The following is a 19,874-nucleotide window of genomic DNA, read 5'->3' as shown; positions in this document are numbered from 1 at the left end:
GCAGGTAAAAGTAGGAAGATAAAAAAAAACTTGTTAACTAGGTAAATACAGTATCTAATTTCTATTTTAAAAAAACAGCATAAATAATAAACAGAAATAATTAGCGGTAATAATCGAGAAATTGTAATTTAAAATGGCTTCGCGCTTATTGGTTGTGATTGCTCTGGTTAGTTCATTGACTCTGACGGATTTACGACAAGGTTACAAATGTTAGTTATATATAATTTATTATACTGTTATATTTACATTTCTTCCCTTTGAGCGAGGTTATGTGCGGCGTTGAGTTCCGCTACTCAACACGCAATGGTACCAGAATTCGGCGGAAAATAGAGAAAGTTGTGTTTTAACACTAGGTCCCCACTGCCTATTTTTACTAGCCTATATACGGTACAGATACAGCCAAAAAATATTTTAAATAATATCTAGCATAAAGTAATATTAAATTACTATTTAAAAAGTTAAATAAAGTAAGGTTTAAGTTAAATTTAAAGTTTGAGTAAAATTATGAATTGGACCAAGTGCAAACTATGTATAATTAGATAAGAATAAACAAATATCTAATTATTATTAAATATAGATAGATATAAGGGTATTCCGTTATATTTTTAATAATAAAAAGTATAACTTAATAAATATGCATTCGTCTTGTCGAATGAATCTGAATAACTAATTGAAATAAAACAAACGAGAACAATAGAAATGTATTATAAGAACAGTGAGTTGCTCTGATTGCTGTGTTCAATAGAATAGTTGTTGATAGAATAGAATAGATGTTGTTCATTTGATCTAGTTCGAATTATATAGACTTATTGATGATTAATTTATATATCTTACTAGCGGACGCGCGCAGCTTCGCCTGCTTATTTGCACCCCTAGGGGAAGTCTAAGTTTCAAATCTTATAAAAATCGGTGGCGATTTAAAGATTTTTCCATACAAACTTTCAACACCTATTTGACCCCTTTATGGTTAAAATTTTTCAAAATCCCTTCTTAGTGGATGTCCAGATTACGAAAGTCAATATCTGTCCAAATTCCACGTTTTTGCTAGCAGCGGTTACGGCTGTGCGTGCGTCTTACCTCAGTCAGTGAGGACAAGTCCTTTTATATATATAGATTATACGTTATTTTGTACTATTTGGTAAATAAAATACCAAAGGTACATACTTATATCGAGATATAAAATAATATGTAGATTACATACTATGAATCTTTGAATAAATTGACATATTTCACATATTTAGTATATAGCATATTAAACAAAGCTAATTAATTTCTCATTTTTATGTCTATGTATGTACTTTGAGAACTTCAAGGTTCCATGTTCCCTTTTTTTTATTTTGTTAAAGACGTAAGTGTTCTCATCAGTAAGAAATGAACCTGTAACTATCATATTAAATCAAATACGTCCCAACTACGCTATAATGTTTACATAATCTACTTAATTATACAAATCTTATATAAAATGTATTATATACCATATATAAGCTTTTAAAGCCCACTATTGTAGTAACGCATTTAAATAAAAAAACATTAGTATTTTAAGTGTCAATAACCTTTTAGTGCCCAGCTTATTACTAAATGCTGATAAGGACTGATAACGAGCCGCAATATTATAATATTTATGCGATTTTTTTGTCAAAAAAAATCATTATTATGGGAAAACCTTTTGTAATACTGAAATTTTTATAATATATCTATTACTAGTGGACCCCAACACGGCTACGCCCCCTTGAACTATACGAATATTTATTAGACATATTTATGAAATTATTTTCAGTTTTCAATACAGAGATGAGTTAAGCAAGCTCATTTTGAGTGACGTTTTCTAACAAACCTTGCAAATCGTTGCTTAGCAACGGTCGCATAGCGACGCTTGTTATTAACATGGCAGAATAAATTGCATGTCAAATTAATAAGAATTTTAATATATTGATATATATCGAAAATAATACAAATATGACAAAAAAGTATCCTATGTTCATCCCGAGACCCTCAAGTATCTCTATATGACTATTTTATCACAATTAAATTAGCGGTTTGGTCCTGATTGCGTAAAAGACAGACAGACAGACAGACAGACAGGTCTGTCTGTCTGTCAGACAGACAAAGTTACTTTCGAATTTATAATATAGGTATGGATAAAAAAGTATCTATGAATGTTTGACAATCTAGTATCAGTAGGTATCTTATCATTTTGTTTGCTTAGTGATAATCTTGAAATGTTCTCAACCGCCGCGGTCATTGCAGATCATTGATAATTACATGAAATTTGATTGTTGTATTTTTACAATACTTGTATTGAAATATATTTTTTATTGGTTTGAGCTAATTCTAAATTTATATAATAAATTAAAAAAAAATAAGAAGCAACTTTAACCTATTTTTAATTTTTTTAATGATCATTAAATTAGATAGTTACAGATTAATAGTGTTTAATCGAGCTGATATGATAACAGAGAGCCTGGAAAGCCCAAGAAGAAAACCCTAGGAAGCTTTCACAAGTTAAAGGCTGATGTAACTCTAAGTTTGTTTATAGTTATTAAATTAATAATTTATTAAATTTTGTTAAATATAAATAAATATAAAGACTAATTTAATAGATTCCTAGGAAATAAACGAGAATAATATACCTATAAAGAACATACACGTTTAAGAAAAGGTAAATATAAAGTTTGTACCAAATCAATTGAAAACTAACACGTCTGGACGTACAAAATAAAAAACATCCCTTATACAGTGTCTAGACATGTTTAATCGAAAAAGTGTTTAGAAAGTGCAGTTTATAAGATGTTCTTTGAAATTGATTTAATATTTTTTATCTATAAATTATTCAAGATATGTACACATGTATCAATTCGACTCTTTATTTTATTTTTTTGTTAAAAATACTAATTATGCTGATTTTTTTAAAATACAAGTATAAAAAGAACTATTTTAGTATTAAATGTACTGCGTAGCTAAAAATAATGATAAACAACTTTTTTATTAAACTAAAATTATAAAATCTCACCATTCCAATACAATAAACTACGATAAATAATTTTTCTCTTGGTTCTCACATAAATCACTGTAAAATGAACTCCGTAGAAATCTTATAATAACCAAGAAGCCATGAGAATCATTGAAGGCGGTACAATAGAGAAATCAAGTTCAAATATCTATATTGTTCTACAATTTTAACACTATGTCTACAGAAATGTTTTGTAGGCTTGATTGTATGGAAAATGTTATTTAAATGTTAAGTTAATTTCGAGCTAAATATTCATCGTTTAATTAAATTATTTGATTATTCATAACTTTGATCGTCTCTATAATTTTGTAAGTCATTCAAAATGTTATTTTTTTTTGAGACAGAGAGAGGGAAAGAGGGGGAGAGAGAGTATTTACATTTTATTACCTTGAAATATCTCTTAGTAGTTATTTTTTTTGACTTTTATATAAAGATTGATTTAAAAATAATCCGTGTTTAATATTGCACAGGATTTAAATATTATTTTACCTATTGATTTATGTTTAGCTTTTTAGGGATGCTTGCGGTTTGGGGGTTTCCAATTGCCTTGACAATAGCTTATTAATAAAATATTCGTAATTAATATGTTAGTTACGAATATTATATTAATAAACTATTATTATATAATCATTTATTATTATTATTTCCCTATAATATTGCGCAGTACAAGCACCTAATTACGAGTCGCGGTGAAGCATTAATTATTATTATCGCTACTTGTGTTTAGTTTAGAATTTAATTAATAATTCTATTTAGGTTTTTATTAAATAATATTTTTTTAACTTTACGCTTTATTTCTTATCAGGATAGGCAGAAAGGCTGGTTAAAATAAACCGAAATCCGCTTTCTGTCTGAATTTTGAGACATTGTGAATGGTAGAAGCCATTTTCATAGAAAAATAAAAATATTTTCTTGAGTTACGACTTACGAGTGATCTCTATACATGGAGCACGTTTATTTAGTATATTATAAGAATATTATAAGAAAAGTATATTATAAGAAGTATATTAAAATTAAAATTTAAAATTAATATTAAAAAAAAGAAAAGTATATTATAAGAAAAAAAATAATTTTATTGTAATAAAAAAAACATTTTATGGACAAACTCTACATTTTGCATAGTACAAACAGTACAGAAAATATTTTATTTTTAAAGTTGGTTAAAATATATTTTGCAAAATAATTTATTAGGCAGTTCGTCGTGTATAACATCTGTTCCGTACACCTGCAACAGCCGTTGCTATGACAACGCACTGTCAAACATTAGTGCGTGCCTGTTAATTACTGATACTCCTTTCGATTTTTCAAATATAAAACGACTATTTCCATACTTTTTTTTTAATATAAGCAATAATAATAACGTTATATAATATTTACTGGTTATAATATAGCATACATTTATTTTTCTTAAGTATATACTATAATATAGAAAATATGGCAAATATAATTATAATTTATGTATATTTTTTTTAATATACCTAATGCACGGCCAATGCTTTAATTTTTTCCTTTCTAAAAATAGAAATACAGTAGTAATTTTTTTTAGATTTTCCTTGAATATTTTAGAAAATAAACAAAATTAACAATGAGTGGAATAATCATAATAAATAATTTTCTTGAGTATAAAATGTAAGTCAAATTCAATGTTATTCAGTTTAAAATGTAATAGGGTGAAGATAAGCGGCGCGGAACAGAAACTTGTTCTGCGCAGGAGTGCCTATATCCGGCGGGTAGGGTTGCCATTGTTATATTAATTATTGTAACATAATATTGCATAATGCATAATTGTTGTTTAACTAGATTTAAATTTATTTTTATTACTAAAACTTTACGTTGTTTTTTTTTTATCTAAAAATTTATTTTTAAATTGAAAAAAAACGTTAAAATAAGTACCTACAGGAGATTAATTTATATTCAAATGTTCCAACAAAGAGGCTCTAACAAATTTTAGAGCGTTTGGAGAAGTTTTTTTTTTTCAACTATTCATTCATTTATTTAAATAAAATATTTTTTACGCATATAGCAACCCTACACCTACCTAGTGTGATAGTAACTCGACGCCAAAACATTTGTGTTCGCCATATGACATGAACGACCGTGAAAATTCAGTTGACAGCAAAAATAGACTATTAATTATTAAATACTTATTTGCAAGTAGGTATTAGTTATTTAGGCAAAAGGAACCTAGAGTGGAAACACTAAGCTTACGTACGACTAATTGCGTGATTAATGGCGGAACACAACACCGCACTGCGGAACATAACGCAAAATAAATATCAACAAAAATATAATATGTATATGGTTTTGGCAAACACTACGTGAACAGGTTCGTTAAGAAACGTCGTTGCCAACAACTCTATTAATATTGCTGACGTCCTATGAAACAAAAAGATTGCACAAGATGAACTCATTTCCTGGGGATATTTATCCTATAAAATTTAATATAGAAAACTATTAAATATAAATTATTTTAATATATAAAACAAAATTATATGGTCTTATTCGATTTAGATGGTCGCAGGTTCAAGCTTTGACTGTGAAATTATATTTTTATATTGATATGTTAAAATACACGTTGTGAGTTCAGTTCCTATCGAAGTTAAATTATAATTTATTAATATTCATTTCTTTACTCTGGTAAACCAAGGCAAAACAACGCGGCGTTAAGTTTCGCCACTCAACACGCAACAACTCCAATAAAATACATATAATAAAATGTAACCGCCAAATAGTTGACCTTATACAAGATATTAAGCAAATTTCGTAACATATACTACGTTTTATAGCAAAAATCATTTTGTAATCTGAAATTGATAAGATTCGTAAACCAAGGCCAACGGAACATCGACCACTTTTTGCGTCTATATTTACAAATATATAAGAAATAAATAAAATATACATGAAATACCTCGTCGGAAGCTGGTGAGGGCATTGGGGAATCCTTCCCTTCATCATGTCTCTTCTTCAATAAATCTATCACTAGCGTACTGAAGGAAGAACGTCGACGCGAATAAAGCATTTCGATATCACTAAACTAACACTAATAATAATTTTCAAAAATAATTAAAATATGACAAAAAAATACACTCATATAAACAACCGTTCCATTTGAATTAACAAAGGAAAATGATACATGAAAACTGGCTGCGTACTGAAGCACTGATAGCACGGACACCAGGAAAACGTGATAACACGTATAAAATTACATAGAGGTATTTTTTTTTTTTCAAAATAATATTCTAGAAAATCATATTTTTTCATATACATAATTTTTTTAAGTATATTCGATTTTGAAACATGCGCCGAAAAAGTTAATGACCTTTTATGGAATATCTATAATTTAAATATCTCTTTAAAAAAATAATAACTTCGAGGCCATAGTGGCGCAGTGGTACAAGTGTATGACTGTAACCGACGGATGTAGGTTCAACTTCCACTCGGGGAAATATGTAATAAAATAAATAATATACAATAATGTAACATGAATAGATTGTTCTCCATCACAAGAGTAACTGTAGAAGCAATTCCTTCAAATGAATTCAATATGGCAGCTATATTTGTTGCTGTCACATATTAACAATGTAGAGTTATTTTTCTTGTTTTAAAGTTAATTTAAAGTTATAAGGATTATTGGACTGGATTTAAGTATATAGTAATAATACATAAATCTACAAAGATTCGATTTTTTTAAATTTACATCTGTAACAATAAAAAAATGCTATTTATACGAATTTTACAATTTTAGTATTCAGCGTAATAAGGTCGCGTTTTCACTTGTCTTCAAGAGAAAAGTTAATGAATACCCTGACCGGGAGGTCATTTAAACAAAAAGCTAGTATGTACAGTATAAACTAAACAATAGAATTTCTTTATACTGCACTGTCAGTTACGCTAGTGATATTAAAATATTAAAAATGAAAAATTTTATCTTATGTATATATTATAATTCGTGACCTAAATGCGGCTTCGCCAGCTTAAGCTTATTGCTAAAATATACAAAATCTTTAAATAAATTGTAGCCTTTATGTTGTTCTGAGAAATAAGCTATATTCATTATTAGGAGCTAGTGGCGCAGTAGTACAAGTGTGTGATTGTAAAAGCGACTGGTAGAGAGTTCGATCCCACGTCTTTAGAATTTGGCGGAAAATGAGTAACGGAGTGTCTTAACACTAGGCTGCCTACCCTACTGCCGAAAAAATAAAAAAGTTATAGTATTATTTTATTCTACTAATCTTCTAGTCTTATTTTAGTATAAAATATATTCTAATTCTATAAAGGTATTGTGTATTTGGCATATATATACTTAAAATATACATATAATGTATATTTAAGTCTATACTGCTATAGCAAATAATGTTGACATAAATAAAAATTTAACTTAAACCTAGACTCGGTTCGTTTAACAAAATTAAAAAACCCCGTACTAGTCTCATTATTTCTCTTTAAGTCAGTTTAGACCTGGAAAATCTAGTGAATCGTTTTTCATTTCACAGCTTAAAAATAACAGTTAGTCAAGTTAAATTTCCACTAAAGGTTTCATATGAGTTTGTGCTTACCAGCGGTTTTACGTCGTAAATCTGTTAACATTAAAGTTGATGGGTACTCATTACTTTCATTACAGGAACCTACCAGGTCTCTCTGGAAAAACAGTGCTATTACAGGTAATATCTCTACCATTATATGAAAGCTGGAGCTAGGCTTTACAATTTTAAAATAATACATTGAAAAATCTGATGTTACAAAAAGGAGTAAATTTGATATTTGCCTTCATTGTAAGGACTATACAACATCTCAAAATTCTACTTTAAAAATATCTACATAGCTATTGAATCCCCCTAACCTCACTTTAGTTTAATTATTAATTTACAAGTTGTTATTTATCATTTACTTACACTACTACTATTTATCAAATACACTTATAAAAAATTATAAAATAATAAAATGAAAGTTAATAATTTAAAGTCATAATGTTCATCTCAGATTTCTACTCTGTGGCCGATGGCAACGCTCTCTTTGGTAGTAAGGTCTCATCTCCATGCAGCGTGAAAACATTTTTTGCTTTGATATACCATTTTCATTATATCGAGAAATTTATACTTTAACAGATTACGGATGACTTGAGTTTTCGTAACTTCACGCTGTATCCCGCACACAACGGGAAAGGCAGAGGGAACCTGTGATCAAGTGCTAAGATATTCCGTTTTCATTAAGACACTTCGGGTCCTTTAAGCGTGCTTAACCTCGACCAGAGCGAGAAAATGAAAATTAAATATTTAATCTTCTCGAGTAGGAATCGAATCCACAACCTGTCGCGTTTAGTCACACTTTACGCTCCTGCGCCTCAACTGGCCTTAATTATAACTGTTAATTCATAATATACTTTTATTAAATTTGTGAATCAATTTTACATTTTTAAATATAAATTATTATAAAAAAAAATACATTTAAAAATATAAAAAAACTAACTAACTATAACTGTTAATAATTATTAATTAAATGATATATAAGTAAAATATAGGAAATGGAATGATAATATATGATAATGCATGAACTTGTTAATATCAATCACACCGGTCAAAGGGCGTTATCACTAAAATTATTCTTGTCCAAAGAAAAGCGAACGCCACTCGCTGTGTTGACAAACTGTCAATTATATTTTATCGATTGGAGTAACTAAGACTAAGTGAATTCACAACAATATTAGAATTAAATATGATTTCTGACAGTGAAATGGAATCTTATAATAGAAATAGACATAAGTACTAACAAAATGTTGATTTATAGTGTATTTTTTTTAGTTTCACGCTGTATCCCGCACATAGCGGGCATAGGTAGGCTGAAGGAACCTGGAAACCCAGTGTTCCCATTAAGACTTCCCCCCACTTCCCACCTATCTCTATGAGTTCGATTCAAATTTTTCTTGTTTAATATTTCATTTCCTCGAGTGGGAATAGAACCCACAACTACGCTTACACTCGCGCTTGTACGCCGCGCCACAACTGGCCTCTCACATAAATATATAGTTATATATTATGTAAATAAGAAAAGAATCGAGAACCTCCTGACCGCGCTTCCAGCACATACATATTTAATGAAGCCTTTCCATATCTCAAGAGACGGTTTTAAGATTTATATCACAGTCACAGGGAAACTGAACAGGGCCAGCTATTTTTGCTTTGGTGTCGAAAGGGTCAATCTACATGTACTATGTTATATGAATAATATTGAATGTTACTAGAAAATTATAATTTTTGTTTTCTTAAGAAAATTAAATAGTATTTTGAAGTTTGTGCACCATTATTTGTGACTATACTCATATATGGAACGGAAGTGTTTTAATGGGAACGAAATGTCTTTAAATTAGGGTCCTAGGTTCCCTCTGACTTCCCTGCTATGTGTGGGATACAGTGTGAAGCGAAAAAAAAAAGAAATCTGAAAGAGCCTAATGTTTTATATTATGTTGTAAAGTAAAACTAACGACGCTACATTTATTGAAAATACATGATCATAAATCAAGCTTATTAAATTTTGTTTTAAATATTGTAATTTATTAATATATTATAATATAATAAATAATCCTAGTCTCATTTGCCATAATAACTTTCTTTCTTATAAAACGGTATCGATTTACAATACTAACCTAACATTGATTAAACTACGATAAATTCTCACAGAAAACGTAATATATTCTTAAATCCAGAATGTCCTGCATAAATCGAACATTGGCAACATTAGTTCAAATGTTGATCCTATATAAACATGTAACATCTTCTCTCATACATATTAATAAAGGTCGAAACGCCTAAAATTACATACGAAATGTGGGTAGATAGAGATTTTAATCAGATAAGGAGGGTTTAACTATAAAATATACTGGAAATGTCAGCTTTTTCCATCTTATTTTTTTTAAATATTCGCCGTATTATATAGCCGCCGTATAGGTTTAGTATATATAGAATATATAGATATAGATAAAGATCGAGGACTCTACTTTTTACTGATTTAGAAACACTGTACCTTATGTTAAGTAAGGGACGGGTTCCAATATCATGTTTTATTTAACTAATCAGAAATATATAATAAATTATAAATACTAATAAGTTATAGAAGATGCTATTATATGAGCTAAGGCTGTATTACTTAATGAAATATCTGGATTTTTCTTTGGTAAGCAAATATTAAAACTAAATTACTTATAAAACAGAGAGAATTTTTTTAATAATATTTATTATTATGCATAATGTTAATATTATTAATTAATACATTTTTTTTAAAAAATTAGAAGTATTATTAGAATTTACCAAAATTATCCGGAAAATAAAAAAAAACAAGAGGAATATTTATTTAAAATGGCGACATAAACACGAATTACCTGTCGCCGCCACAAACTGTGTGACAAAAGTGAAAATCATAAACCACTTAAATTGAAATCCCATGTAAATGTGGTTTTTCATTTCAAAGCGATTTCAAGCTCGTAAATTTTCATAGTTAATTTTGTCAAAATATTTAACTGTTAGTTAATTTTTAACTAACATGTCTGAGGCCGTAGTCCGCAAGGGCACAAAGATGTGTCTGTAACGCAACAGTTATGGGTTCGATCCCCACTCGAGGGAATTCATTATGATATATTAATATTTTCATTTCTTCGCTATTGCACTAAGGCGAAAGCCCGCCATTGAGTTCCGCCAATCAAACACGCAATGCACTAAATTCCCTCTGCTTAGCCTGTTGTATGCGGGATAGAGCGTGAAACTGATTGTTTTTATTCAACAAAAATAAGTAATATTTTGAAATAACACTCTACGTATAACGTAATCAATGTAATAGAGCCATAAAGTCTATTGAATGTCTTACCTTATATTTACTAGATGTTACGAATGTCTTTTGGTGAGTCAGTATGACGAAATAGGGTACATGTCGCGTTAACGGCCGTCACACTTGGCTGCCTTTAGTATTGGGTTACATAGTTGAAAATACTCATATAAATATAACATAAAAAAATGGTTTATTATAGGAGTTTTTTTAAAAGAAACCAATTTCAATAGTAGTTATAGTGGGTTTATATGTTTTGTTTCCCCGGTCGGACAAAAAGTAATAAGAATAAGAAGTGATTTATCACCAATTCTCTTTGCAAAAATGTAGGAAATGAAGAAAATAATCAGATTTCTTCGTTCATTTTTATAAAAATTTGAAATCGCAAGTGTGTACAAAATATTGAAGTAAACACTAAACACTAACATTAAATGCAATTTGAATTTTAATGTTCTATTCTTGTCTCAACTTTATGCTCAAATCGACTTCAAGTAATTTACTTTTAAACTATAATAAAATAACATAATAGAGGCCCGTGGTGGCGCAGGGGCTCAAGGTGTTCGAACCATAATCGAGGAAATGATTTCTTTTTGTTTTTTAAGGCGTGGTCGAGGTGAAACGCGGCGTTTAGTTCCGCCAGTCAACACGCAATGCCTCCAGAATTTCGGAAAATGGGGAACGGAGTGTTAACACCTCTGCTGTTCCCTCTATGTGCGGGATACCGCGTGAAGCTGATTTAATATAAATTAATTTTTAACAAAAACAAAAACCGACTTCTAACAACGAACTAAAAAGTGAAAAATAATTATATAAAGATTTTATAATTTTAAAGTCGGTGCCAAGTAAAACAAACAGGCTTAGTAATTAGATATTATAGTAAAGGTGTTGTAGCATTAGTTTGACACCGACTTCAAAATTATAAAATCTTTGTATAATTATTTTTCACTTTTTAGTTCGTTGTTAGAAGTCGGTTTTTCTTTTTGTTAAAAATTAATTTATTTTACGATTTTTAGTGATGGGTAGATCTTAAAATGATGCTTCTTGAACGAGTGGTGATGGTGGTGGTAGTGGTTATCAACGAGTGGTTGTGATTGTTCTATGTAAAACTTCATTTAATTAGCTATTATTTTTGTGCAAAGTTACATTTTGGTATATTGACAAGAACAAACATAAAAAGTATTCGGGTGAATTCGGAATCTCCCTTTTTTGAAGTTGGTTGAAAATGAGAACATCCTCTTTTTTGAGATTGGTTGAAAAGAAATGCAACGATCAGGAATCTCACTTCTGACATCAATTTAAAAAGTTTTTGCTTGTAACTATTACAGTATAATTAATTTTTAACCCTATTAAGAAACCTAACCAAACTTTCACCAAATTATCCTTGAAGTGTATCCTTTCAAATAAAAAAAGAATCATCAAAATCGGTTGGCGCGACATTGAGTTATTCGGCTATTAGTCGCGCACATGCATAATGCAAATTTAAGACTTATGTGATTTTCTCATGGATACCATTGTCAGACATGGACAAAAAAAATGGGACCATTCGGGAAGCTATACCTTTCAAATAAAAAAAAATTATCAAAATCGGTCCACCCAGTTAAAAGTTATGAGGTAACAAACATAAAAAAAAAAAAAAAAAAAAATACAGTCGAATTGATAACCTCCTTTTCTTACAGAAGTCGGTTAAAAATAACATGTCAGTAGCTTACAAAAAGTTTACATTTGTTAACTTGTTTCATATATTTCTAAGTTAGTTGAAGTAATTGTTAGATATAAAGCCAAGAATCGTGTGATGACGTGATGCGACCTTCGCTCGCCTCATCGCGGATATAATGGTTTATAGTCTTTTTTTTTTTTAAGAAATTGCCGTAGCTAATTATTTATTTAGATAATGTGTAAACTTCTTCCTTTGTAAGGCTAATCCAGCGTAATAATTAAATTAATCTATCTATACTTATAATAAAATAAGGATGTGTCTGTACGTGGAAGATGTATAAATAAAAATGTTACTGGTGGCGTTTAGTAACGTAATAGAACCATAAACTATTATTTTTTCAATTTTGTCTGTTTATCTATGCGTTTGTTCACGCTAATCTCAGAAACGGCTTAACCGAATCAATTGCTGTTTTCATTTTGTATTTCGAGAAGCTCCCCTTAACATTTAATTTTGGCCGATAAAATTGCTATAGATAACTATTTTATTCAATTGGCCCAAACTTTACTTTTTAGTAAAGGTGTAGACATTGTTTTTAAAATTATATATTTTTTTAATAATATTAGTAAATTAATTATAACGTAAATCAAGCGGGCGAAGCCACAAACGGATCGTTAGTCCTTATAAAGTTAGTACAATATCTTTGTTTCATCAACAGAATAAACGAATATTATGGCGTTTACCATATCGACACACCATAGAAAATTGATCGTCGGTACATACAAAATTTTACGGGTATTAAGGCAAAACAATTTTCGTTAAGATTATTATCTTTATAACAGGTTTGCATAAGAGTTTAGATAACGTTTTGACACAATTGTAGTGTAAGCTTTGTTTTATGACACACTAACCTGGTGGGTGTTTCGTAAGCCATGCCATATCAGAGTCACTTACCTGTAACAGAAATATTGAATATTAATATATATGAAAAATATCTAATATTTAGCAAGTAAAAATATATATAGTTTCTTAATACGATAATGTGTGTATAGAATGTATAAATGTATAATATTATAATATTTTTTTAACTTCATGTTGTATTCCGTACATGGGAACCGAACTCCGTTCCCCATTAAGACACTCTGTTCCCTACTTTCCATCAAATTTTGGAGGCATTACGCGTTGAGTGGCCAAACTCAACGCCGATCTTTGCTTCGTTACCAGTTCGAAGAAACGAAAATATTAAGTAATAAGTACGTTTACTATCACACGACTACCCCCCTACACCACGACTGTCTTCAAAGTAATTAAATAAACGTATAAATTTTGACTGATTTTTACATAAAAAAGAATTCCGCGAAATTATAGCCAAATCTTTGTATTTTAACGATTTGTTGGTCATCTCGCATCATCTGTCAAACTTTAGTTTTAGAATCTATATTGAAATTTGAACTAACTTACCTCACAGGCTATAACGTCAGGATTGGTAACTGACTATTAATTTTCTGTATAACAACATTGCGTAATATTACAGTATTGCAAGAATCAGCAAATAAATGCAAGACTTCAAGATGTTGCAAGACAAATAAACATGGCAACACTATCGGGACTATCAATAATTTCCCACAGCATATGGTTTATATTTCTTTATAGTTTAATTGCTTTTTTTTATATAAACATGTGAATCTATCTTGCTATCCTACTAATATTATATTGAGAATGTATGTTTGTTCCAATTTCACGGAAAACTACTGAACGGATTTAGATGAAACTTTAACAGTAATACAGTTTATATATCACACAATTTATGTAAGCACTTTTGTATAATTTAGCTATAATATAAAAATAAATTTAAGCGGGCGAAGCCGCATTTGGGTCGCTAGTTAAATATGTGAATCGAACATGTGTATGTTCCGCATTCGTAACGTTTTCATTGTCCTATATTATTTTATTTTACGATACACAAATGGGTTAAATAGATCAACTTATGGTTTTATTATGTGTAGGAAATTTATGACGGTAGAATAAACATTTAAAATCAATTGATGAGAACAAAATTTAATACTTACTCCGTGTACCCTTTTTTTTCTAAAGTATTGTACAGATTTTAATGCAGTTATCAATAATAAGTAGTTATTAAAAAGGAATATTTATAATACATGCATACCTTCCTACTACGAAGGCGCGATCGGAACCACTTATATATGTAAAACACCATTTTTTAAATTAAAATATGTGGCACAAACGTGATTGTAAACGTGACGCTTGTGGGTTCGATTTCCACTTGAAGGAAATAGATTATCTTTTTAATATTTTCATTATTTTTTTTCTGGTGTTGACTCACTCAAAATTTTCTTCACTTCACGTTTTGAAAAATGTAAAAATATTTTTATTATTCATTGCTATTGTAATACAAAAGTTTTTTTACCAAAATATGTAAATTTCACCTTTGTTATTTTTGATCTCAGTGAATGACATACAAAATAGCGTGTTCGAAATGTTTTTATATGAAATTTATAAAAGTATTTTCTCTCACAACTTCAAATATAAAATTATATTTTTATGTTCAAGTAGATACTACAGACTCTCAGTTCGCCTCTAGAAATGTGAATAAAATTTCAATAAAATTTCTACATTAATAGAAAAAACATGTAAATTAAAATATTATTTTATATAGGAAGGCATTTTATTATTATTATAAGAATGAGGAACGGAAGTATCCTAATGGGAACGGTGTATCTTAACACTAGGTTACCAGGTTCCCTCTGCCTAAAAAAATATTGAAATAACAAAAAAAATATGAAAAAAAAATATATAAAATGGATATTTCTGAAATTATCTTAGAATAAAGATTAATAATAATTCTCTTAAGCTTTCCCGGAAGAGAAAAAAATATCCCTAAAATTATTTTCGCACGGCGCTCGAGCGCGCACCCCTCTTTTGTTAGCATTAGCTGACTAAGCACAAAAGCTAAGAGATACCTGTCTCTATACTAAACACGTCATCTTCACATTCTACGTATACTATAAAAATATTGGACTATAAGATAGAAAATTTATATTATTTTATGTTATCATTTTTGTATGTGAAATTTCTCCGTTTTCTTTCTTAGAAATCTAAGGAGACTAAATATTAAACGTGAAAAGAATAAACAAATTTTCTTGGTTTGTAGCGACTAGCGAGTATGTTTCGAAAGTAAAAAATAAATAAAGTCAATATTTTGTAATATATTCTTCTAAGAACCTAAAAACCATAAATTATTGAAATTATATTTCTAATATCCTAAACAAGCTTGGACTGTGTTATAAAAAAACACACTAATTCATTTCAAAATCAAGAGTAAATGTTGAAATTTTATAACCATTTAAATTAGTTTTTACATACGCCTACATTCTCACGCCATTTTTCTGCTTACAAGAATAGTTAGCTATTAACGAGTTTTGCATGACTTACACTGGAGAAACCGAGAAAACGCCATTACTCGCCACATTGAGAAAGTGTAAGAAACGGCCATTGCACAAAGAACCTTACTATAATTACGTCCAAAATATGATAGTAACATAGTCGTATACGTTGGAAATTAACGCACAGACGGATACTCAAAGTAATATTTATTGAAATTATTAGTAAATATTTATTCAATTACAATAATTAAGTAATAATTATTAAAATTATTATTAAAATATTGTATTTTAACATATTTAGTGTTTCATATATTTTTTTAGCTTCATGCTGTATTCCTTACATGGAACCTTGTGTCAAGACACTCCGTAACCATTTAGATACTTTTCGATTTAAGTGGCAAAACTCAACGCGAATATTATTTTTATAATATCAATATACGAGAAAAGGCTTAATAGATATTTTTTATACTTACGTATATTTTATATCATGTTATATTACAATTATAATTAAATATTTTTTTTGATATCACTGTCATAATTCAAAAGCTTTGATTACACTTTTTCTATGTAATCGTTAAAGAAACTTATATGTTTTTATTATTTACAATATATAGATGACCTATATTTCTTGCGATAAGAGGTGCAACTGCACTATTATCGCATTAATATATGTAGATATGACATGTTTATTATAATTTCTTTAAATATAGTGTATTAATAAGCGGAGCTAAACGCCACACCATATAACCCGTTAATCGCTGAAAAACTAATTTTATCAAATACTTTTTTCAGTCAGAATAGAACAGACAACCATCTCGTTTAAAGTAAATACTTTACAACTGAAACATTACGGATTCTATTTCTGATTCAGTTTATTTAGAATTTCAGTAAAAGAATCGTACAATAAAAGTTTGTTTTAAAACACCAATCACGATTAGGAATAATCGTAAAGAATCGTAATTGACCGCCAGTTAAATTTAAGTGCTATTCTTGCGTAACTTGGTTAACGAGATTTATATAATACTTCAGTTCAAATATATTTATGTGTAAACTTTTTAGCCGTCTATGTATACATTTTAATAAATGAAGCAAAAAGTTAGAAAGGTTTATTATATTTTTATATTTCGATTCTTAAGCTTTACGCTACATTCCGCTTACAATAAGGTAGGCAGAGGGAACTTAGTGTTAAGGCACTCCGTTCCAAATTACAGAATATATTGAACTTTGAAATAAAAGTAATATTGTAAATAATAATAGGTGTTACTTTAAAAAGTCGTTAGGGTTATAATTTTTATTTCGAGATCTTATTATACATCAAGACATCGCAGATAACAAAGACATTACCAACAAAGCAAAATTAAGACATTTTGATTTAATAGTGTATTTATATCCTATATAATAATCTATATAGAATACTTAGCAAGTGTTGGTACAAGTGTACTGCAAAATGTCCAAACTTGTAATAACCTTGACGATTAAAACCACAAAGGGCCCTTTGCTTTGTTTAAACTTTAGATGTACTTCAAACGGCACAACTTCTGCTCATTAATTTCGAATTGGGGGTACAGAAGAGAAGAATCAGATCAAATCGCTGGGAAGCAACTTCCAACTAAAAGCTAAACTTCTATGTCACTTTGATCCTTATGCTACTTTTGTTGTCTTGACTATATTAAAAAAATATATTTTAAAGTTTTTTTTATATTTATTTTTTATATTTTACATCTTAGTGAAACTTTAAGTGTAAGCATTTATATGTGCCATTACTTTTTTTAGCCTCACACCAATCGCTTCTATATCCCGAACCTAGAGTTAAGACACTCCATCCCCATAAAGACGCTTCCGTTCACCATTTTCCGCGCAATTCCGGTGACACTGACGGCAACTCAACGCCACTGGACACTAGAGCATTTGGGTGGGAATCGATCCCACAACCTTTCACGTTTACAATCATTCGCTACCGCTGCAACACGACTGGCCCAAGTCATATATACCATGACTTTTATTAATTCAGTAGAGTTCAAAAAGCTTAAAAACGTTTAATAGAAAAGCTTACAAAGCACTAATGTCTGTAAAAGGAACATGTGGTGGAACATTTCATTCTATTGAAGCTATTCTCTATATGAAGAAGAACACCTATATATCGAAGTTCTCTATAGAAGTACTTAAATATATGTAGAAGTATAGATGGGCCAATGTAGGCATTCTTCTATCCTGAACAGGAAACTCGTGACGACGCATAATGTTTCAGTACTCTATGGCATAAGACTATATTTTATGTATGTAACCTAGTTGTATTTTAGTATAAAGCTTAATTATATATACAATAGCAGTCCAGGCGCGGCTTCGCCCGCTTATTGTTATATTATAGATAAATTATACATTTTTTTTACCTAAATATACGCCTTTATATTTTTCTGATATATCTAATAAATATAAAGTAAAGTTCATCGAAATCTGTTCAGCATTATTGGGTGACATCATCATCATCACCATCCATCCTCATAAACTTATAGTAAGAGAAACTTATAGTAACTATATTAGTAAGATATGGAAAGATAATCACGCAATGTTACCCATATATAGGTATTTTATTTTCATAAGAAGGGATCGAACCCACTACCTTCTACCTACCATTTAAAATGTCATCAAATTGAAATTCACGAGTCCAGTTATACCCCACCTTACACAGTAGAACACGAGAGTCGTGACGCCGACTAATATGTGTTTTACGTTGAATTCGTTCCGGTATGTGTTTCTGCGTGCAGTCGTGTTAGAATATGCGTTGAGAATCAGGGTCACTCAACAGTTCCTCCTCTTTACTGAGGGTTAGTTAATATTATTGGCATTAAATGCCCAGAGGTCTGGGGTAGCACAGGGACATAAGCGTGTGACTGTAATCGCGATGGTAGTGGATTCAATTCCAATTTGAAGGAATGAATTATCATTTATTAATCATTCCTTCGCTCTGGTGTTGAGGTAAAGCGAGGGCATTGAGTCCTGTCATTCAACACGCAATGTCTCGAAAAATTCAGCGGAAAGTAGGGAATGAAGTGTCTTAACACTAGGTTCCCTCTGCCTATCACTCCGCTATTTTAATGGGGGGGATTAATTTAAGGCAACGGCATGATTAATTTCTCCAAAATATCTCATTTTAATTGTATGAAGTCTATAAATAAATAATATGAAAATAAATGGTTAAAACACGAGTTGCCCTTATAATTTAAACTTGCATAAGTAATTAAAAATATTTCAACAAACAATTGCAATTTTTAATTTAAAATCAAAGTAGTTATATTCAAATTTAATACTAAATATAGCATATTTAAAGAAGAAAGTTATAAAATGTGTCGCTTAACACTACAGAAGCCTGCCGTTTGAGTCGCAACCAGGTCACGGCACTTCAAAAGTACCAGACCACGAGCTCAAATCTCATGGCTGAAACGTCTTTCATTGAAAGCACTGGAATAGACGTCTTTTCAAGATTCCATCTCATTTGCAAAACAAAAGAATTTCCATTCGAATAGTTATAGATATCTAATAGGTATTTATGCAAAGTAGTTATGTAAACTGAAAAGAGTTACTTAAATGGAATTTTTAATTAATTTTCTTTATGTACTATTTTTTGTTGAAATCTGTAAATATTTCACTTTTTTATATGTTGTTTATTTTTTTAATTATGTGTTTGTTGTCTTACAAATAAATAGTTCGTATAATAAAGGTATCTTAAGCAGAATGCCAATTCTTATCTCATATAAGTAATGTAATAATAACGATTAATAATAAATACTTATTAATGAATGAAACAAAGATAAGTTCATAATATCACAATTTAAAGACAGTATAAGCTGAGATATTTTTTGAGGCCAGTCGTGGCCCAGGCGCTTAAAATGTAATAAACGCGACAAGTGGTAGGTTCAATTTCCGCTCGAGGAAATGAAATATTTAATATTTTCATTTTTTCGCTCTGGACTTGAATCGAGGTAAAGCGCGGCGT

At 29.6% G+C, this 19,874-nt stretch overlaps 1 protein-coding gene across 9 annotated transcripts in view; it reads right to left on the bottom strand.

The window, feature by feature from the left end:
- Positions 1–19,874, bottom strand: part of RapGAP1 (Rap GTPase activating protein 1) — a 247,916-nt gene that overhangs the window by 56,447 nt on the left and 171,595 nt on the right. For 2 of the 9 annotated variants that reach the window (XM_085185726.1, XM_085185727.1), the window contains exon 1: positions 5,919–6,124. The exons of the other annotated variants lie outside the window; for them this stretch is intronic. In XM_085185726.1, coding sequence (XP_085041852.1) covers positions 5,919–6,029 — 111 coding nt within the window. In that variant the 5' untranslated portion in view covers positions 6,030–6,124. Of the gene's footprint in view, positions 1–5,918; positions 6,125–19,874 lie in introns of those variants that run through there. 9 annotated transcript variants of the gene reach the window in all.

The sequence above is a fragment of the Heliconius melpomene genome, chromosome 5 (genome assembly GCF_056956725.1).
Source record: "Heliconius melpomene rosina isolate 202511_hmr_F chromosome 5, ASM5695672v1, whole genome shotgun sequence".
Classification (NCBI taxonomy): Eukaryota; Metazoa; Arthropoda; class Insecta; order Lepidoptera; family Nymphalidae; genus Heliconius; species Heliconius melpomene.
This window is presented reverse-complemented; position numbering and strand designations above follow the sequence as displayed.